General features: G+C 44.3%; 1 protein-coding gene across 3 annotated transcripts in view; it reads left to right on the top strand.

Annotated features, from left to right (window-relative positions):
* The window catches only part of PPP2R2B (protein phosphatase 2 regulatory subunit Bbeta), a 330603-nt gene that overhangs the window by 287566 nt on the left and 20222 nt on the right, over positions 1 to 22815 (top strand). For all 3 annotated transcript variants that reach the window (XM_030573339.1, XM_030573340.1, XM_030573341.1), the window contains one exon: positions 15529 to 15706. In XM_030573339.1, the coding sequence (XP_030429199.1) occupies positions 15529 to 15706 (178 nt within the window). The remainder of the gene's footprint in view (positions 1 to 15528; positions 15707 to 22815) is intronic.

Genomic DNA, 22815 nt, shown 5'->3' with positions numbered 1-22815 from the left:
TTGCCAATCTGCCTGCCTAGCCTTTCTACCGCACACCCATCCTCGTCCCCACCACCCGCAGCATGTTATACTGTTGCTGCGATGGAGCATTAGGCTGTATTGCAGGAGGCTGAATCTTGGCAAACAATGAAATATTGCTTTTTTTTTTTCTTCTTCCCCAGCCGGTTCTGACTCCATTAGCTGTGGGTATGCTCTGAATACCTGCCTGTGTGCTGGTGCTGGAGCAATTTGGTGTGCCAGGAGTCTTCCCTATAGTGAAATGGTAATTGAAAAGCTCAACAGGACTCCTGCTGGCTGGTCTGTTAAGAAGCGCTAAGCACATTCATTAAAGCAAACATACTCCCTCTTCTGCTCGGCGGCATCGGCTTTACCATCTTTATTATGTGCACCGCTACTGTGGCTACCATCTGATAGAGAGTAAAGAGCATATCAAAAGACACTCATCTATCATCCAGACTCAGGTGGCCAGTTTGAAATGAGAACAAGTTCTATTAAAATTGATCTAAATCTGAATTTCCTCCAGCCCCTATCCATAATGCATCTTCAGAGCATGACGTGAACTTAATTCACCTAGCACCCAGGTGAGGCAGGTAGGAATCATTATCCCTATTTTATAGATGGGGGGAGGCAGAGAGCTCATTGACTTGCCCAACAGCACAGAGTGTGTCAGTGGCAGAGCCAGGAGTGGACATTTAGATTTCCTGGTTCCTTTATTTTAAACATAATATGAAAAATTAAATGTTAGGAAATTGTTACCTTATGTCTGAGTATTTGATAGCATGTTGTAAATTGAGAGGCAGGTACTGATATCCTGGCTTCACCCTCTTTCTCCTATTTCTTTTTTTGTTTTTGTTTTATCCATTTTGTAAGTCAGCAGAGGGATTTTTCTCTTCTATTTAATGATGAGAGCCCACCCGTGCTCCACTGGGAGACACTGTGACATCAAAAATGTTGGAATCTGGCCCTGGACACTTTGCTCACTGCCTTGTTCTGGTCTGCTCACTGCTTGGCACCCTTTGGTTTGCCAGCTCTTCAGAGAAGAGGGTTTTGTCCTTTTGTGCATTCTCAGGTTGCCGTGTACAGTTTTGCACTCCATACTCAGCTCCTGATCCTGCCAAGGGCTGAGCAGCCTCCGCTCCAGCATCCAGCTCCTCAGAGGCCCTCAGTCATGACTCTCATCAATTTCTTGCTAAAGCACCACACCTCAAAAGAATGGGCCCAGTAAAGCCACCTTCAGTTGATGGAGTTTGCAGTGGCCTGTATGAGGTGAGTTTCACGGTAGCTGTCCCCTTAGTAGAATTCCTAAGCCTGCTGAACATCTCACTCCTCCCACAGTGTGACCCATGTCCTCCTGGGACAGCCCAGCATAGTTTTATTCAGCACAGGATCTCTGCTCCCTGACAAACCTAAGAATATTTGATGTGTTAGGACGTCTCTGTCCTTGCATTTGATTACATGAAAAAATCCAAAGTAATAAATGACAGAAGAAATAGTATTAGTGTAAATGTAATGTTTAGAGGGGATGGAAATGTCTAGGGAAAGCAGATGAAACCGGCAGTATTATAGGCAACATGGACTGGTAATTAGATAGCAAGTTTATCTTCACACGGAAAGGTGTCTTTTCTCACTTCATGAGAAAGGCTCAATAAGACAAAGTCAGAAAGAGCGTGAAATTGTAAGTCTGCCATGAAAATAGTCTTTGATGCGTATTCTGTCTGCAAAATATGAATCCCCAGGCTGCATCGGCCTGTTTATTTCTGCTGCTGACAGCACAGAATGTGCCTTTTGGAATTACAAAATAAAAATCAAGGACCAAATGCACAGAGGTGTGCCATTGATGCAGTATGGTCAGCACCTCTCAGGATTTGGCCCCAAAGAACTAGTGCTGCCATCTGACTAGATATTTTCTTTGTTGTAAATAAAAGGTTAGGTTTAGCGTGCATTACAAAAGGGAACTTCAGTGTTGCTAATTTCACGGGGCCAGATTTTGCCCTCACTTGCAGGCTAGTTTCCTGTTGCAGTCATGGGCTCAATTCTGATCTTGGTAACACAGGTGTAATTCTGGAGTAAACTCCACTAAAATTCATAGACTTACTTTTGATTTTCACATGGTGACTAGCAGCAAATACCGGCTGAGTGGGAGCTGCCCTCACACATCCAAGTTAATCCAATGTAATTATTAAACAAAATAATGGTTTCAGATATCTGACTCATTTTCAGTATCATAGATTACTTCACAGGTAAGTACTATTATACACACAAAGTTGACTGCAGTAGGTGTTGCTAAGAAGTGAACATTACAATTATTACTCAGTGGTATCTGAGATGCTGCATTATTTTCTTACACTTAAAACAGGTAATAACTCCATTATCTCAGCTCAGATAAGGAGGTTTGGTAGCCATTGGCCAGATGACTACCTAAATTAAGTGGCTACATTGTGTATTGATTTTTTTTTAAATGATTACCATGGTGAACCAGATTCTGCTCACAGTTAATGGTGTAATCCATTGCATTACAAGGATTTCCATGAAGTTACTCTAGATTGATGCTGGTGTCACTGAGGCCTGGTCTACACTACGTGTTTAAACCGATTTTAGCAGCGTTAAACCGATTTAATGCTGTACCTGTCCACACTACGAGGCCCTTTATATTGATATAAAGGACTCTTTAAATCGGTTTCTGTACTCCTCCCCGACGAGAGGAGTAGCACTAAAATTGGTGTTACCATATCGGATTAGGGTTAGTGTGGCCGCAAATCGACGGTATTGGCCTCCAGGTGGTATCCCACAGTGCACCGCTGTGACCGCTCTTGACAGCAGTCTCAGCTCGGATGCAGTGGCCAGGTAAACAGGAAAAGCCCCACGAAATTTTGATTTTCATTTCCTGTTTGCCCAATGTGGAGCTCTGATCAGCACGAGTGGCAATGCAGTCCCAAATCCAAAAAGAGCTCCAGCATGGACCGTACGGGAGATACTGATTCTGATTGCTGTGTGGGGAGACAAATCTGTTCTATCAAAGCTCCGTTACAGAAGACGAAATGCCAAAGCGTTTGAAAAAAAAATCTACAGGCTACACAGTGCTGCGTGACAAGCGTAATGGGAAGCCAGAGACTCAAATGGACACTCATGGAGGGAGGGGGGACGGGGTACTGAGGACTCCAGCTATCCCATAGTCCCCAGCAGTCTCCAAAAAGTATTTGCATTCTTGGCTGAGCTCCCAATGCCTGTAGGTTCAAACACATTGTCCGGCGTGGTTCAGGGAATAGCTCGTCAATTTACTCCCCCCCCCACATGAAAGAAAAGGGAAAGAAATCATTTCTTGACTTCTTTCAGTGTCACCCTATGTCTGCTGAATGCTGCTGGTAGACGTGACGCTGCAGCAGTGAAGAGAAGTATCCGCTCCTCTCCCCTCCCCGGTGGCAGACAGTGCAGTAGGACTGGTAACCGTTCTTATCAACCCGTGAGTGCTCCTGGCTGGCTTCAGGTGAGGCTGGCCGGGGGCGCCTGGGTGAAAATAGGAATGACTCCCGGTCATTCCCAGTAGATGGTACAGAGCGGCTGGTAACTGTCTTCATCATAGCAACTGGGGGCTGAGCTTCAATCAGCCCCCTCCCTTTCATGTGAAAAGAAAAGATTCTGTGCTGCCTGGACTATCATAACACCAGGAGGGGCTGCCTCCCCCTCATTTTATGTCACTAAAAACTCAGTGTTTCTTATTCCTGCATTCTTTATTACTTCATGACACAAATGGGGGAGACACTGCCACGGTAGCCCAGGAAGGTTGGGGGAGAAGGGAAGCAACGGATGGGGTTGTTGCAGGGGCACCCCCCGTGAATGGCATGTAGCTCATCATTTCTGCGGGATCTGACACAGAGCAGCTGTACTCTCTGATACACTGCTTCTCTAGTACATTTGCCCCATATTCTAGGCAGGACTGACTCTATTTTTAGAAACCATAAAAGAGGGATTGACTTGGGGAGTCATTCCCAGTTTTGCTTTTGCGCCCCCGGCCGATCTCAGCCAGGGGTACCCACGATAGCAGCAGACAGCACAGGAGGACAGATAACCGTCATCTCATTGCCAAATTACACTGGCAGCAGACGGTATAGAACGACTGGTAACCATCTTTCCTATCATGCAAAAGCAAATGAATGCTGCTGTGTAGCGCTGGAGTATCGCCTCTGTCCGCGGCATCCAGTACACATACGGTGACTAAAGAAAAAAAAAAAGCTGAACGGGCTCCATGATTGCCATGCTATGGCGTCTGCCAGGGCAATCCAGGGAAAAAGGGCGCGAAATGATTGTCTGCCGTTGCTTTCCCAGAGGAAGGAATGACTGACAACATTTACCCAGAACCACCCGCGACAATGATTTTTGCCCCATCAGCCACTGGGCTCTCAACCCAGAATTCTAAGGGGTGGGGGAAACTGCGGGAACTATGGGATAGCTATGGAATAGCTACCCACAATGCAATGCTCCAGAAATCGACGCTAGCCTCGGACCATGGATGCACACCGCCGAATTAATGTGCTTAGTGTGGCCGCGTGCACTCGACTTTATACAATCCGTGTTATAAAACTGGTTTATGTAAAATCGGAATAATCCTGTAGTGTAGACGTACCCTGAGAGCAGAACCTCACCTTCCGCCAACATAAATAAATAACCTGAATATTTAGAAGTCTGTCACTTTTAAAATCAGAGAGACAAGGTGGGTAAGTAAATAGTTTTTATGAGACCAACTTCGGTTAGTGAGAGAGACAAGTTTTCGAGCCACACAGAGCTTGTCTTCATGTTTGGGAAGGGTTTTTAAATCACCTGTCTACCAACGTGGTCAGCATACCCCCATAATTTATATCGGTTCGGCAAACTTCACCAAGGAGCAGTGACATTTTTCACTAAGCTTTGTGAATTTAGTAAAAAGCAGAAGAGTCGCATGTTCCACTGGATGAGTGTTATTTGTATTACCACCACACTTAAAAATCCCAACCAAGATTGGGACCTCATTGTGCTACACACTGTACAAATGCATAGTAAGCTTATACTCTAGTCTAAACATACAATCAATGGATAGGAAGGGAAACGGAAGCACAGAGAGGTGAAGTGATTTGCCCAAGGTCACATAGCAGAACAGTGACAGAGCTGGGACTAGAATGCAGGTCTCCTGACTCCCAGTTCAGTGTCCTAAGTACTAGACCACCCTATCTTCTCTTGAAACTACAGCCTGAAGCAAATCAGAAACTGTCACACATGCATGACTGTTTCCAGGGAGGCAATGGCTTCTTTGTCAGCAAGGGCTGTCTTTCATTCCATAGAAAATAGCAAAAGAATGGAAGTGAAATATCAAACCATTTCACTTCTCACAAATGTGACAGATCCGCTCTTTTATTTATTTATAATATGATGATGCAATTTCCTTTGTGATTTCTCTTGTAGTGTGATTTATTTCTTTGCACAGTAACTCCTCACTTAGTCATCCCGGTTAACATTGTTTCGTTGCTGATCAATTAAGGAACATGTTTATTTAAAATTGCACAATGCTCCTTTATAATGTCGTTTGGCAGCTGCCTGCTTTGTCCACTGCTTGCAGGAAGAGCAGCCCGTTGCAGCTAGCTGGTGAGGACTTGGAACCAGGGTGGACCGGCAGCCCCTCTATCAGCTCCCTGCTCCCCTAAGTTCTCTGTGCGTCAGCTGCCCAGCAGGCTATCAGTTGCCAGCAGTTCGGCTGTCCCTCCCCCCCACTGACATGTGCTGCTCCTGCCCTCTGCCTTGGAGCTGCTCCCCAGAGCCTCTTGCTTGCTGTGCAGGGGAGGGGGAGGAGGGGGGCTAATGTCAGGGTGTCCCCCTGTTCCTGCACCCTGCTTACCCCATTTCCATAGAGTGGGGGGGAAGGGGGACAAGACAGGGCTCAGGATGGAGGAAGCTTGCTGGCAGGAGCTGCTGTGTCAATTTGCTGATCTGTTTAAAAGGCAGTGTACTTAGAGTGGGGTCAGCGTACTTAAAGGGGCAATGTGCATCTCTCTCTCTCTCTCTCTCTCTCTCACGTGTGTGTCTCTGTCTGCCATGCTGTCTCCCCTCCCTCCATTCATTCATGCTGCTTTGTAGAGTGTGGGGCTATATTAACAACTGTGTGTTAACCCTTGAGGGCTCAGTCAATTGCTAGTTCATCATTTAACAGTAAGCCATTCCCTGGGAAATATCCCACCCTCTGACTCCACCACCTCAACCAAGCTTCACAATCATCATCGCTGTGTACAGTATTAAATTGTTTGTTTAAAACTTATACTGTGTGTGTGGGGGGGTCTTCTGTCTGGTGAAAATTTTTTCCCTAGAACCTAACCCCCCCCTCCATTTACATTAATTCTTATAGGGAAATTGGATTCGCTTAACATCGTTTTGCTTAAAGTGACATTTTTCAGGAACATAACTACAACATTAAGCGGAGTTACTGTAAACATATTTTTCTAAAATAAGGCCCAAGTTCTTGTGTGCGTGGCCCATCCCATGTATTTTAAGCAATTCATTGTTTGTGACTTAGCCCAGCAGATTGCTTACACAAAGCACATGAGCCAGGCAGTTTTTAGGTCTCCTGCAGTTTTGTAAATTTGCCACAATGACTGGAAGGCCTTTTGCAAACCACTGAATTTTTCAAACACTCACATAGCATTAAAATGGATTGGCCAGAGGCAAGCCACCAGCCCACCATTGCCATTTTGAATTTACTCCCCATTTGCTGCCATTTCACAGACAGATCTGAGTCCATGAGCATCACTGTGTTCAAATAAGACTTTCCAATTAAAGAAAAGTGTTACCCAGACCCAAATGCATTTAAGAAACAAGGCAAACTACCCTGGCTAGTGGGTACTGAAATTACTTTATGGGGATATAGAGCAAGGCATGGGGAATCAAGAATCATAAAACTGGAAGGGGCCTCAAGAGGTCATCTAGTCCAGTCCCCTGCACTCGTGGCAGGACTGAGTATTATCTAGACCATCCCTGACAGGTGTTTGTCTAACCTACTCTTAAAAATCTCCAGTCAGAGAGATTCCACAGCCTCACTAAGCAATTCTTCCAGTGCTTATCTACCCTGACAGCAGGGGCGGCTCTAGGGATTTTGCCGCCCCAAGCACGCCAGGCAGGCTGCCTCCAGGGGTTTCCCTGTGGAGGGTCCGCTACGGGAGGTCCTCCGAAGCTGTGGGACCAGCGGACCCTCTGCAGGCAAACCGTCGGAGGCAGCCTGCCTGCCGCCCTCGCAGCGCCAGCAGAGCGCCCCCCGCGTCTTGCTGCCCCAAGCACGCACTTGGCCTGCTGGGGCCTGGAGGCGTCCCTGCCTGACAGTTCAGAAGTTTTTCCTGATGTCCAACCTAAAGTTCCGTTGCTGCAATTTAAGTCCATGGCTTCTTGTCTTCTTCTCAGAGGTAAAGAAGAACAATTTTTCTCCCTCCTCCTTGTAACAACCTTTTATGTACTTGAAAACTGTTATCATGTCCCCTCTCAGTCCAGACTGAACACATCCAGTTCTTTCAATCTTCCCTCATAGGTCAGATTTTCTAGAACTTGAGTCATTTTTGTTGCTCTTCCCTGGACTTTCTCCAATTTGTCCACATCTTTCCTTAAAAGTGGCGCCCAGAACTGGACACAATACTCCAGCTGAGTAGAGCAGAAGAATACTACTTATGTCTTGCTTACGCCACTCCTGCTAAAACATCCCAGCATGATGTTTGCTTTTTTTGCAACAGTGTTGACTCATATTTAGCTTGTGGTTCACTGTGACACCCAAATCCCTTTCCACAGTACTCCTTCCTAGGCAGTCATTTCCCATTTTGTATGTGTGCAACTGATTGTTCCTTCCCAAGTGGAGTACTTTGCATTTGTCATTATTGAATTTCATCCTATTTACTTCAGACCTTTTCATCTTGATCATTTTGAATCTTAATCCTATCCTCCAAAGCACTTACAACCCCTCCCAGCTTGGTATCATCTGCAAATTTTATAAGTGTACCCTTTATGCCATTATCTAAATCATTGATGAAGATATTGAACAGAACCGGCCCAGAACTGATCCCTGTGGGACCCCACTTGATTCCTGCACGACTGAACCACTGAAAACTGTTCTCTGGGAATGGTTTTTCAACTAGTTTTGCACCCATCTTATAGAAGCTCCGTCTAGGTTGCATTTCCCTAGTTTGTTTATGAGCAGGTCATGCAAGACAGTATCAAAAGCTTTACTAAAGTCAAGATATACCACGTCTACCGCTCTCCCCTGCCATCCACAAGGCTTGTTACCCTGTCAAAGAAAGCTATCAGGTTGGTTTGACACAATTCTGCTCCTAGCTCTGACACTCATGCAGTGGGTTCCACTTCTGGCTCTGATGCTCACTCTCTGTTTGACCTGGCACAAGTCACTTAGACACTCTTTGCCTCTGTTTCCCCATTTGTAAAATGGGAACAGTACAGTACGTCCCTGAGAGATGTTGTGCCTTCTGACAGGCCATTGATTTGAGCTGCTCTTTTGGCCTCTTTAGAAGAGTGGATTCACCACTGGATTACCTCCTCATGGTTTGCATGCTGTATTAGCTCAGTCTTCTCTAGTTTCCTCTGCTGACACTCGCTCCAGCCCTGTGGTCCTCTACCTCTTTTCACAACGCAGCCCTCCAGCCAGGTCACGTTTAAGTCCATCCCTTATAGGGTCACAGAGTTGTTTTAACCAGGCCAACAAAAATACAAGAACTGAATCTTCAGCTCCAGTCAGGCTAACCTGACCAATCCCTCTCACTCACAGGTCATCCTCCACTATAATGTGTTGTCTTCACACCTGTCCTCAGGCTCCTGTGCTTCACTCCATCCCACAGTCTGAGGCTGACACAGTTCTTTACCTTCCCAGGGTTTCAGGCAGGCTGTCATCACTTACCACCCCACGGGTCTCCTCTCCACTGAGCTGCTTTCTCCTCTTTTGGAGTCCATCCCCTTCACCTGGCCACACCCTTCCCAGGTGTAGTCAGTGGGGTTACTGGCTCTTTCAGGGTCCCAGAACTCTCTTTGTGCCAGTGCGGAGTTCACACCCTTATTCATTTTAATCCCAAAATTCCCTGTGTTCCACATAATTTGGATATCTGCTCATTTTTATCGTTAAGATAAAGAATTCTGATATGGAATATACAGAAAGAGAGATGTTTACCTCGGAAAAAGAAATCCTGCAGCATTATAAGTTTCTTCCATGGATAAAAGTTTGGTGCCTCTCCTTCTGGGCCTTTGTCACAGTATTGTCAACCACAGCTGTTCTCCGATCATGTGATTGACATAAGAATTCTGAGATATTTCATGCCAGCATATAGGCATTTTGGTTTTTGAACTTTCATGTATTCATGTGGCTCCTGAAACTGGAGATTTAAGATGATGATTACCAATAATTGACTCAAAATTTGGCAACACTGCAGGGGAGGAGGGTGAGAGAGATGAAGTTACTCATGGAAGCGATTCCAATCGACCTATGTCCACCCTCACAAAATATAAGAAAAACGATGCCTTTCTCCAAGACTGGAGTAGAACGTGCACATCATTATACCACCTACGCAAAACAGGAGAAACCCGATGAGAACAAAGGAAGGAACTAACAAAACAATGACAATTACGCTGATTAATGCCGCTGTGATCTTTTTGATAGTAGACTGAATCTGGAAGAAAGAAATGCAATTCTGATGTGTGAGAAGGGGCAAAGGCAGGCTGTCTCCCTTGCTTTTTGAACCGCATCCGCCATTGAACCAGGGAGAAACCGAATTTTACAGCTCAAGAGAGGATTAGTGCTTCATTAACTCAGGAAAGGAGAAGCCTTCTCTAGACAAGGAGAGAGAGATTGAATGTGGTGCGGGTATCAAATGAGTCTTATCAGCTCCATGTGCTGGGCGGGGGGTCCTTTCTTTAAAATCCAAAAGGAAAATTAAGACATATTTTTTTTTAAATGAAAAAGGACTGGCATTCTCCCTTCTAAAAACAGAAAGTAATTTAATTTGTTACTGGTTTATTTTATGTGACAGCCTTTGTATGTACTTGATTCGGTCTGTTACACTGAATTACCCTTTAATAATAGGTATATATAATACCAGATATTGCTCTCCAAGTTAGTTCAGTAATTGAATAAGGAATGCATTTAGGAGTTTTCTGTATTGTTCAAGATTGTCATGACAATACTAGTAGGAGTTAGACTCTGCTTAAACCACCCAGCAGGAAGGCTGTATGCTTAAAAAAACAAGTTTTAATTGCTGCCAAGTGACCTGTCATTTTATTAGCGAGTTTCATTTAACACTTGCTAAGTGCTGCAATTCTGAGCAAATTCATTGCCTCATGCATTAGTTTCTGGTAACTCTGATGCTCTTTTTCAATGTTTGATTCAGCGTAGCAGACCTTTGTAGAATGCAGAGTAGTTTGCAGTGTTGTTAAGTTAGACCATCATTTCTCTCCATTTGTTGTATGTTAAGCAGAGTTGTAATGAGGAGGTCTGTTAGACTGTAGAGTAGTCTCCCAAGGGGACTGTTGGAAGCCGTATTGCTTGAGACCTTTAAAACCTTGACAAGACAGCGTATAAGAAAATATATAGCTGAGAACAAACCTGCATCAGCCCTGGGGTGGGCTAGACAGAAGATCTTTTCCATCTATGATTCTTTGGTTAGTGGTTTGCTATTATTTTTTCTAGGACTCCCCAAATCAAATGACTTCGATTCTACACCTGCTTCCTCGCTAAAACAAACAGCCCACTTCCACTTTTGAAAAACCAAAGAATCCTTTTTCTTTGCTTTATGCCCTTTATCATCAGTGGAGATAAAGGCTTTATTGTCAATGAAATATTTGAACACAAATGATGATGGAAAGAGAAAATTCACCATTTCATTGTGCAAAACGTCTTCAGTGGCAAGTCTAGCTAGGGGTTGCAGTGCTGACATCCCAAGCGTTCTAACTGAGAAGAAAGATAGGACAGTTTGCTGGTGATACATGCACACATTTCTTTTCTTTGTCAGTAGTGCAAAATATATAAATGTGCATAAGCTATAGTGAATGTTTGTGTTTCTCTTCTGAGGCTCTCTCTCTCGTTGCCTTCTAAGTACTACCATTTAGAGCACTGATGTCAAACCAGTGGCCCTTAAGGACAGTGTATTAAGAAGAAAATGTGGATTTGATTCTAAATTGAAAGTACATTCCCACAGCCATGCCCTGTGTGATATTTTTAGCTTAAGTACTTGAAGCAGCTCTGTTGCTATGAAGAAGCAGTATGGCCATCACCTCCCACTGCTGCTTCTGGTACCCCAAGAACACCACTTCCTTTGCTTGCGTGCTGCATTGCAGAGGAGGGAGGAGAGCGTAGATCTGTTAGCTCCATTCTCTGGTTGTGGGAACCCCAAGGAGAGCAGACTAGCACTTCAGCTGTGTCTGCACCTAAAGGAGCAGTATGCAAAGGATGGCTCCCTTCCCCAATGTATTAACGTAGAGTAGCCCAGGAGAGGATAAAAAGAGGTTGAGAACCAACAACCAGTTACAATTCCCTGATTCTCTGCATCATCCCAGGGTAGAATAGTCTGGGGGCCATTATAACTTGTGCCAGCTGGCAACAGTCTCATATGACCCATATTCCATTTGGGGATAGCAGGAGTGCAATAAATTCCAGCCACTGCCCTCCCACAGTTGACATACTACCTATGCCAGTAGCTGTGGGGAGGGAAGCTATGCAGCATCATTGTCCACTGGGAACTCCTCTATGCCAGCTAAAGCCCTGGCTCAGTGAGCCTAAAAACTATGGGTGAGATTTTCAATGGCAGATGCAACTAAGCACCCTGAAATAAGCATGTGAACCATCTTTGCCTCCAGAAACTAGACATGGCCAGGGAGACAGTGTTTGGATCCAGCTCCAGATTAGGACTAGGTTGGTAAATAGATTTGAGATTAATATGGCTACACTTGAAATTTCAAAGCGCTGCCGCGACAGTGCTTTGAAGTGTGAGTGTAGTCGGAGCGCCAGCGGTGGGAGAGAGCTCTCCCAGCGCTGCATGTAAACCACATCCCTTATGGGTGTAGCTTGCAGCGCGGGGGTCGCGCTCCCAGCGCTGCGGCACAGATTACACTGAGGCTTTACAGTGCTGTATCTTGCAGCGCTCAGGGGGGTGTTTTTTCACACCCCTGAGCGCGAAAGTTGCAGCGCTGTAAAGTGCCAGTGTAGCCATGGGTTAGGTTTGGTTTCAGATCATTCAGCTCATGAAGGTTGCCAGCTGGTCTCTATCAATGTTCTGAATGGGGTTTAGCTCTTTCTGCAAATCAAAACCTTATGGGTGGGCTCGAGTTCAGGGAGCCAAATCTGAACTGATCCTACACTAGATTTGGAAGAGGATCAGATTCAAGGTTCCAGTACCTCAAGCAGAAGCCTACAATTGCACCTACAAGCCAAGTAACTGTGTGTTCGAATTGCATGTGCATGGGCAGTTACACCTTTGCATGTTCAGATGCAGATTCTTGCAGTTGTAACAGCTGAAGTCTTCATTTATTCACTCTAATTGAAGGTTTCGCGTGCCAGTAATACATTTTAACTTTTTAGAAGGTCTTTCTATAAGTCTATAATATATAACTAAACTATTGTTCTGTGTAGAGTAAATAAGGTTTTTAAAATGTTTAAGAAACTTCATTTAAAATTAAATTTAAAATGAAGAGCCCCCTGGACCGGTAGCCAGGACCCGGGCAGTGTGAGTGCCACTGAAAATCAGTTCAAATACCACCTTTGGCACGCGTGCCGTAGGTTGCCTACCCCATCCTTACACAAAATGTAATAGTCACTACGGTACACTAAGACCTTGACAACAGCCTGCTGAAGGTCTATCCTGCATAGTTAGGTCGACATGAGGCAGCGTACGTTGACCTAATTATGTCAGTGTCTACACTACAACCTTGCTCCCGATGACGTATCTCCATCTCCACGAGAGGCATAGGGCTTATGTTGGTGTAGTTAGGGCGATGCAGTGTCTGTGTAGACACTGTTACTTACTTCAGTTGTTAGCGCTCGTGTCAATTTCACCACTCCAGCAGAGATGTGACATTGACAAGAAAGCCAGGCAGCTAGAGCCCAGCTGCCCCCGGTGCCCCTGGAGAGCTGTGCAGCTGGACTCCTGGCTGGGAGCCAGGGCAGCTAGACCCCACTCCTAACTGGGAGCCAGGGCAAGGGGCCCAGGCTGCTTTCCCCCCACTCCCAGCAGGAAACAGGGAGGTGAGAAGCCCAGAGTGGGTCTCCCTCCCCCCTGCTCCCACAGGGGAATGGGGAGCTGAGGGGTGGGAAGCAGCTTCCCAGGAGCCTGTGAGGGAGCCAGGCTCCCAGCAGGGAGCTATCAGTGGAGCTGAGAGAACAGGCTCTCAATTCCCCACACTGCCCCTCTTAGATCAGTGGAAGCGCTCCTGGTGAGGACACGCATCACCAACCCAAGGAGGGTAGTGTGGACATGCACCACCACAGTAAGTACGGCAGTGGCTGTAATATAGGTTGACTTAAGTTTTTAGTGTAGACATACCCTGAGTAAAAACTGCATATGGCTCTGTACTAGAAAACAGAGAGGTTTATTGGCTGCAGATACTGTTAACTTCACTCTCAGGGTGCAAGAAAACTGATTTCTTTTAAAAAAGCTGCCATATAAAATAGACCTATACCTACCAATGCTAGTATTGCAGTGATTACTGCAGGCTTGGGGATAGGAACCCGTATGTGGTTTGAGCGGGTGGCATGACAGTCAAGACATGGCCGTACTGCATATCAGTGTTGTGTTGAGTGAAATCTTATTCCAAAGCCTTTTATTTATTTATTTACTTTTGTTTCCAGAGACGTCTGGTGTAACAGTTGAACGCTGTCCCTTTGCAAACCATCATGTTTCTGACAGTCTGAATGACAGCCTGCTTCCTGCAGTCTTTGGGCAACATGCTCGACTATGTCCCCAGATGGCTGAGCAAAGTCCTTCAACAGCAAATGATGCATCATTGAATATGTCAGGCTGAATTAGAAAGCAGGCTCATCACATTAAGCTCAGGCTCTGAGCTGGCAGTTCCTATGTTCTTGTGTCACTTGATCCTGGCTGTCATACCCCTATCCTCACCTCAGCAGCCATGGGAAATCTCTTTGGGCAGCATACAGATAATGCACACAGTAATGAAGTAGCTTGAGGGAATGGGTTATTGGCAAAAGGAAGCATAGACTGACACCTTTCTATTGTATTAAGTTGCCTTAAGAGTGTTATATCTAAATATATTAATTATATTATTTTTTTGGCTGTATCTATTCATCCATTGATGGCTTACGTGGGTTATGGTTAATAAACATACAAGGAAAAGTAGATCAGTTAGTTTTTTCCCCATCTGCTCCAATGTTCTTCCTATTTTCCTCTCTCTTCCCATCTCCTAATTCCTTATTTTACCATAGAGTGGGGAGAGGGGCAGGAATGTATGCTGACATGGGTTTCCTTTAGTGTGTATATATATTAAAAACAAAGAATGAAGGAATTGCTGATTGAAGGAAGGGAAAGTTTAGTCAACGAATAACAAAAATATCTCCAGTGATTTTCTTTATTTTTTGCCTTTCTGTGTATTTGCATTTTGCAATAAAAATAAGAGCTTGGCTTTAGCAGCAATCTAGCAATAGTTTGGAAGAAAATGTTAATATTGGAAGCTCTGAGCCTGCAAGCACGTCTATACAGATGGGCCCCTGTGCCAGCACTGAACTGCAGGACAGGAGTCCATCCATGTGGATTTGATAGCAGGATTGGGGCCTTAATCTGCTGTTCCAAGTACTGCACTTAGATACAATTTTTTTTAAAAGAAGAAACAACATAGCAGTTATGCTAGACCATTGGTGTTCAAAACATTAATTAATCATCACAATGACCCTGTTAATTAGTAAGTGTTCATATCTCAATTTTTCAAATGGGGAAACTGAGGCAGAAAGGTTAAATAACTTGACTAAGGCCGAAGACAGAATCATTGCCAGAGTGCGGATTAGAATTCAAGGGTACGTGACTTTCAGTGCTGTGCTCAAACCTAACAATACCTTGCCTCCAAATATAAGGGATTTCTACATCTGATTTTCCTACTGTTCAGTCTTTATATTGCATATATTAATATATAAAATTGTGAGAGACAGGGGCTTAAATTAATTTGTGTCCGTGAAAAGGGCAGGATTAAATCCCTGGGGACTAAAGATAACACAGGAGTGCCAGTTAGTGCCTGTTGAATTGGTGGTTTATGTGATGCACACAATTGTCCACTAAGAACTGGACTGAGACCACCAAACAACCATCAGATGGGGACTATCAGACAGCTCTGATCTAGACCAGATTCATTTCTAGAGGCAAAAACCAGCCTAGAGGCAAATACTAATTCATGTCACTGAACAATCCGATCTCCCCATAAATGTATGGTGCCCTGGATTAACTCAGCTGTAGGTTGCAATGACATTGCTTTTAATTCTGAAACTATTTTGTTCCCCTAACGCCTTGCTTTTGTTCCTTCTATTGCCAGGTCCCTGTACTAAGGCCCATGGATCTAATGGTGGAGGCCACTCCCCGAAGAGTATTTGCCAATGCGCACACATATCACATCAACTCCATATCCGTAAACAGTGACTATGAAACCTACATGTCAGCTGACGACCTGAGGATAAACTTATGGAACTTTGAAATAACCAATCAAAGTTTTAGTATCCTTTGATTCATAAATCCAGCTGGAGTTATTGTCCAATCAGGAAAGGTTCTTGTAGAACCCAGACTTGAGAAGAATGAGCTCATCTGAACCTTGAGTTTACATCTTTTGGAGGATTTCTTTTTCGGTGTCTACAAATCCTTCTTATATTTGATTTAGGTTTTCTCTTATTTAACTATTAGACAAATATCTTGTTTGTGCATGATTGTGTATACACAGTCAGTCAGATGCTGATGTCCTTATGCAGGTTTTATTCATTCCTTATTCAGGCAAAATTTCCAGTGAAGCCCATGGAATCTTTGCTAAGGAAGGACTGAATAAGAACTGAGGGAGGTCTTCAGGATTTAGCCTTCTAAATTTCTAGATTTCTTTCTGATTTGCTTTACAACAGGATGTTAATAATATAATTTTAATTCTGTTTTTATTACTGCAGATTGCCCCATTCAGTTACCCTATGTTAGTAGGTTTTTTTCATACAGAGATTAAAGTGTAAAGTAGGAACACAACAAACTGTTCATGAACAGCTAAATGGAATACAGTATCTTGCAATGTATCACGAACATTGCTAGACTTGTATCCTTGTATCCTGAGACGACTCCAAGGAGAGAGAATTCCAAAGGCAGCCTCGTTCCTTGCTTCTGTGGAAATTCTATCCGCGTGTAAACTGAGTGAGGACCTCCAGGCTTGGCCCTATACAGACAAACCATGGATGCACATATTGTATTTCACACTAGCGTAGGGTCAGACTGGTTCTCTGGCTTAGATGTGACATGAAAGCAGCTGCTGCTGTTTTTCTGATGTGAATTTAGTACTGGTGAAAAGGGTGGGCCTACTTGACCTCTGTAAGGGACCTGAAAGCACAGTGGCATTTCCCTCATGGGGAGAGGGAAGGGGCCACAAAGAAGACAGTTAAGGGGGAGAAAGTAAACAAAGGGTAAGGCCAGGAGTGGAGACAAAAATTCTGAACACTGAGAAGAGAGCCCCAGAGTAAAAAGGGGTGGCCTATCTGAAAACTATCTGATCTGTCGGGGGGAGGAGAGAGGGGAGCTCACCAAAGCAATGGAAGGCCCACCCCTCAGGTGAGGTAAGAGCCACAACCCAAGTGTCATCAGATCACAAGGGAAAACAAATGAAAAGCAGGGATGGGGGTCTAGGTCACAGGGTCAAAGCAAAGGATCCAGAGAGAGACATCAAGCAGAGAACCCTGGACAATGCCCACTGCTTAGGGAGGGTTGACAGCTTTGTCTACCAGCAAGAAAGCAGTAGTGCCAGCTTCTCTCTCACTCGGTGGCCTGTGCTAGTATGCATCAGTTCTAGTGGTAAGAAACGATAATGCAGCTTCTTTATTGATACACCCATCTGGTCCCACATGTGTGGGTGGGTGCAGAGTTTACTCAAGCCAGGTCTACACTACAAACTTACATTGGGTATAATTATATTGCTCCTAGGTGTGAAAAATGCGCACCCCTGAATGAAACAGTTATACTGATCTAACATCTGGTGTAGACAGTGCTGTGGTGATGGGAGGTCTTCTTTCGTCAACTTAGCCACTGCCTCTTGCAGAGGTGGATTAACTAGGCTGACGGGAGCAGTTTTTCCATGGGTGTAGTGCCATCTTTAATGAAGTGCTGCAGCTGTGCTGCTGCAGCTTTTTAAGTGTTAGCCCTGCCCTAAGTGTTGGGAGGCCATTACTGGTCTTCAGTGTCAGCAAAGTGCTCTGAGATCCTCAGATAAAAGGTGCTACCTAAATTCCAGCTATTATTGGTGCTGTGTTATGGTTACAGTTCGTGTGTGTCAGTCTGGACAGTGTGTAAATGTAAGTGCTAAGACCTCCTTTTTCTTGTTGTTTCTGTTGCTCTTGCTGTGGATGCAAAGTGTTACCATAGCAGCTGGCGCTGAGAAGGTCTCAATCTCTCTCTTTTTTGACCACTACGATGTTTTGTCTGATTCCAAGAGCCATATGATTGAACACAGCTCAGCTGGGCATCATTACAAGCTGCTGTTTTCCAGTTTGGGTGACATGTTGAATTTTGCCTGCAGAGTGTATATAAGTGGGGGAGGGGAATTTCCTTAGGTGATTTAGAAGACAGATGCCTTGGGGGAAATAAGGGGAGGAAATATTAATAGTATAGTTTTCATTATAAACTGTCGTGTGTGACAGGTTGCCAGTTGCAGACATATAAATGAGACCGTGCCAGTCACCCCTATAACAGCCATATCAGAAATAATAACAACAGGGATGATGATAATCACTGATACTGGTATAGTGCTTTCCACTGAGAAATCCCCAAAGCACACAGCAAACTTTACCAGCTGGGGATCATTTTGGCAATCGCTGAAATTCAGCCACTCGGGGGTGGAAAGTGCTTTTGTTTGAACTGCATGCGGCAACTGTATTTTATGGTTTAGAACCGAAAGTGCCAAGTGCCATATTGAGACAAAGCTACAGAGAATTAAGATGGACAGAATGTAGCTGTCCCAGTCAAATGTAGTCAAGATACCAGTGCTGATAGTCTACTGTTCCTAAAGTGCCAGGTGAATTTTAATTGACACAACTTGCCAGGAACTGAGTGGTATATCTCATTCCAACAAGGTATCTCCAGCAGCAAATTGCTCCTTAGCACCATGCTGGTGTATTGGTACAGTCCTGACCAAGAGAAAAGAGTGCCCCTTGATGTATCACCGCTAATAATTCTTGTAGCCATCCGAGTTCTCCTTGGCTTTCTGCTTAACTTAATAAGTCTGGCCGGATCACAGTCTATAGGGTTATGGCTCCATCATAGAAGCAGCAGTTCAGACCAGTAAGGGGAAGGTTAGTCCTTTGGATAATGGACTCTTGTCATATCCAGAGATCATTGGTTCTGTTCACAGCTGTGAAGAGCCAAAGAAATTTGGATAATGCAGGTGGCTGTTTGGTTGGCAATGTAGATGCTTGCTCTCTTCTCTACCATTGTCCCATCTTTCTTGTTGCAGTTGATCTGTTCATTCTCAACTACCCACATGTCTCTGATCCATCCAGAAAAAGTTCCCAGGGAAATTTGCAGGCAGGATTTCAGCACAGAACAAGTAGTCTCCTGCTAAATTCCCATGCATTCTGCCAGGGGGATTGCATTCACTGATCTGTACTCAACTGGCATTTCATAAGTGAAGCAGTCCTTCTGAGATGTCACTGAGTCATTAGTACAGTATGGCAGCATGTGACACATCCCATCCCATCCCATCCCCTGAAAGTGGCTTCCTAGAATTCTTCCTGATCACAGTGCTTTGGATGTCACACATCCTTATTTCTGAAGTCAGCTCCAGGGGCAATGCTTAGCCATGGAGCTGACACTCCTAAAAGGGTGAAGAAGAGCAGTCACAATGATTCTTTCTTTAGGAAACAAGTAGAAAATTTTGCAGTTGGGTTTTTTCATTTTATTGTTTGGTTTTGGTGTTGGGCGTATCCCACTCAGATATATGAGCATGCCTGAAGTTTTCCCTTCCCATTCTTGAATCCTAATTGAAAGCTGGTAAGACAGTCTTAAGGATCCCACATTTATTCATTCCACAGTGGGGTTTTTCCTGGTGAATGCTCCGTCCTCTAGTTTTATATGGTCTTCAGCGCACAGATCTGTGATAGGTTTCAAAAGATATCTTTGAAGGGTACTTGTAGTCATAATAGTGGCTCTAAAAATGATGCTGTTGGCTCTGTATATCCCGGGCATGCCTGATACTTGAGCTCTGGAAAATGAGTAAAGTTTTCCTTGAATATCCTTCCTCCTTGGGCCGTTAGGGTAGGCAGGTGGGTTCTTTCATGGCTTCACAGGCCATTGAGCAAATCTCCACTGGACATCTAGCAAGTGATACTCATGGCCACCTCTCCAAGCCCAAAGCACATCATCTACAAGGCCTCCTTCAGAGGCACTGGCCAAAGCAAAAGACTCCTCAGAAATTCAGGTCTCCCACACTGAGGATAGCCTGCTTAGCTGTGGTCATCCACTCTGAGGAAAAAATGGAGATAAAGCTGTTACCTGTGGAACAAGACTTCTATCACCATCTGGGAAAACTATGCAGAGGTTTCACGAGACTGCATAAAGATTCCCACTATGCAGAAGAACTAGTGTGGTGGGAGTAATCTTACAGGTTACAGCAAGGAGTCGTGGTGCGGTGAGACAAACCAGCAACACTTTAGGATTGGGTGAATAAAGATTTTGGGGTTTTAATCCTAAAGAAAGGAAAAGATGATAATTTAGTAAATTGTAAGGTTGGTTGGGAAATTATTATTTCCCTCTGTGTAAAATCTCAATAAAATCAAAGTTTTCACTGGAAAACAAAACATTTCCAGATTTCAGTTCTACCTCCCTCGCCACCCAAATGTCAGTGAAAACAGATTTTTCACAAGTTTCCATTTAATCAAATAGTCGTCATTGTGAGAAAATAGTGTCAATGGGTGACTAGTAGATTATGGAGGGCTATTGATGTCTCCTTGTTACCTCAGTTTGCAATCATGCGTTACTGTCGTGGAGTCTGCACAGTCTTGGAACTGGCTTTTAAACTGCTTTTATTTTTATCTTTTACATAACTCATGAGGTTGGCTTTTTACTTGTCTAAAGTTAGCCCCCTAGAGCAGTGGTTCTCAACTTTCCTGGGATCAGGACCCATTTGTAAACTTTGATGGCCTGTTGCAATCTAAAGCTACCCCCAGACCCAATGCCAGGTTGGAACACCCTGAGCAAGAAGCTCAACCCAACCAGACCTCCACCCCCAAACCCTGTGATGCGTTCTGGCAACCCAGTACTTGGCTTTCCACTTGATCTGAAGCAATCTGAGCTCTTTGTTGGGTATGTTAGGCCCCTCATTACATTACACTACTCCGCAGAGTTTAGTTTGCCAGCAGATTTCAGGGCCAAACTCTTCTCTCAGTTACTGACACAACCCCATTGACTTCAGTTGGGCCCTCAGCATTTTAAAATAGTTTTTAACACTGTTGGCCTCTCAGTAACAATTGTTTTTGGAGCTGCTCCAACAACTGCCAGTCTCAAAACTCAGTCACTGTATATTCTTAAAAAACCAAAGAAATTGTTTAGTTTAAAAAAGCAGACTTAGAGATGCACCTTGTCCCTTTCCACGAAGTACAGTGCAGTTTAATAAGGTCTAAAAATCCCTGGAGATAACAGCATGCACAGGATTAATACGCCAGCTTTTCACCACTAGAGATCTAAGCTCAAATCCTACTTAAGTCATATGTGAAAATGAGTTGGGGGGGGGGTCTTATTCCAGTTCTGATTTTGTGCACATCACAAAGCCATTGTGCAATTTGACATTATTCGAAGGCACTGCTTAGTAGGGACCAAGGCAGTAATAGCAAGGGTTGGAGATCAGAATTGAAGGACATTGGCAAAGCTGTGAGAGGGTTCAGAAATATGATTATACCATGTGTTTCTATAAAAGCAGCAAAGAGTCCTGTGGCACCTTATAGACTAACTAGAATGTTAGTCTATAAGGTGCCACAGGACTCTGCTGCTTTTCCAGATCCAGACTAACACGGCTACCCCTCTGATACATGTTTCTATATCACTTTTCATCTTGGACCATCGTGGTGCTTCACAAACATTATGAAATCTAACCTCACGGCCGTCAGGGAGGACGCTAAGTATCCCTTTGTGCAATCCAGGGCATAGGGCACTAGCTGACGTTATAATTCCAGTTCTGCCACTGAACTGCAGCGTGACCGTGTGCAAGTCAGTTTGCCTCTCTCTGTCTCAGCTGCCCCATCTGTACAGTGGAAGTACAAATATTTGCCTTCATATAAAGCACTTTGTACATGAAAAGTAGTGGACAAAGAGCAAAGTATTCTGATTTCACAGACAAGGAGACTGAGACACGGAGAGAGAAGGTGACGTCCCCATTCTATTGAAATGCAAATAATAGTAACACAGGAAATCTGTAGCTGAGCTGAGATTTCTCTTGATTCCTAGTTTGTACTTTAACCTCATGACTATCCTTCATTCCAAAAGAGTCTAACAGCAGAAGTATTACAGATTAGTACTGAAGTGCGCTGGCAGAGCTGAGGATGGATGGCAGAGTACCTGACTGATTTATAGCCAGTGCTATTGGCCCTTCCTGTCTCTGAGCACAACATTCACCCATCCCCCCCCCCCCCCCGAAAAATGTCCTCTCTCTAAACCCTCCCACTCACCATGCTGCACTGAGGAAAGGACTTTTCTTGCAGCAGGTTTTGAAGTAATCCCCACAGGCCTGTGAAGTTCACATCTGATTAATTTTTTTTCCTCCTCTCCCTCTCTCTGGAAATTTGCTTTTAACAGCAGGACCTTAATTTGCTTTCCATGGGGTGATAAAAGTAATGGTGCAATCCCCCTCTCCCCCCGCACAGTCAGTAAATTGTACCATGGTGGGTATTTTGATTGGACTGTGAAATCTAAAGCCGCTTGCCACCAGTGACCACTAAGTCAGTGTCAGGGCCAGATTGATAGAGACAATCATCAAAGGCTCATCTGTACCACTAGGAGGCTCTTTGTGATTGACATGGTTCCTTTCTGACTCCCTCCATCTGGTGTGTCTGACTACAGATATTTCAAGTTCAACTTGAATGTCAGGATGATTTAATTTTAGTCTAGGACTTTACTAAGTCTAAACTTGCAGAACCTTCTTGAGATGAAAAAATCTTCCTGTTACAGCAATCGTTTTCTGTTAGTCATGTTTTATTTTTCTTGCATTGTTACATCACATGGGGTTATTTTCTTTTTCCAGCAACTGTAATAAGAGCTGTTTATTCTGCCCCATGACAAATTTGCCAGAGTTGAATCTTGCGGTTTTTTTGAACAGAGGGGCAATACAGTGTGTGTTACAAGCAGCTACAGTCTCTAGGTAAATAGATACTGTAACACAAGATGGGATTTGTCTTTAGTGCATTAGTTTCTTTCAGTCTGTGTGTTCATTGATCTCATTTGAATGATGAGACATGAAGAACAATGTCAGTCAAAGCCAGATTCACGCTAAAGACAGTTAACGTAGGCTGAGATTTTTAAAGGAGTCTAAGGGAGTGAGATGCCTAACTTGCATTGAATGGGATTTGGGCATCTAACTCTTTTAGGCTATTTTGAAAAT

The sequence above is a fragment of the Gopherus evgoodei genome, chromosome 8 (assembly GCF_007399415.2).
Source record: "Gopherus evgoodei ecotype Sinaloan lineage chromosome 8, rGopEvg1_v1.p, whole genome shotgun sequence".
NCBI classification, from domain to species: Eukaryota; Metazoa; Chordata; order Testudines; family Testudinidae; genus Gopherus; species Gopherus evgoodei.
This window is presented reverse-complemented; position numbering and strand designations above follow the sequence as displayed.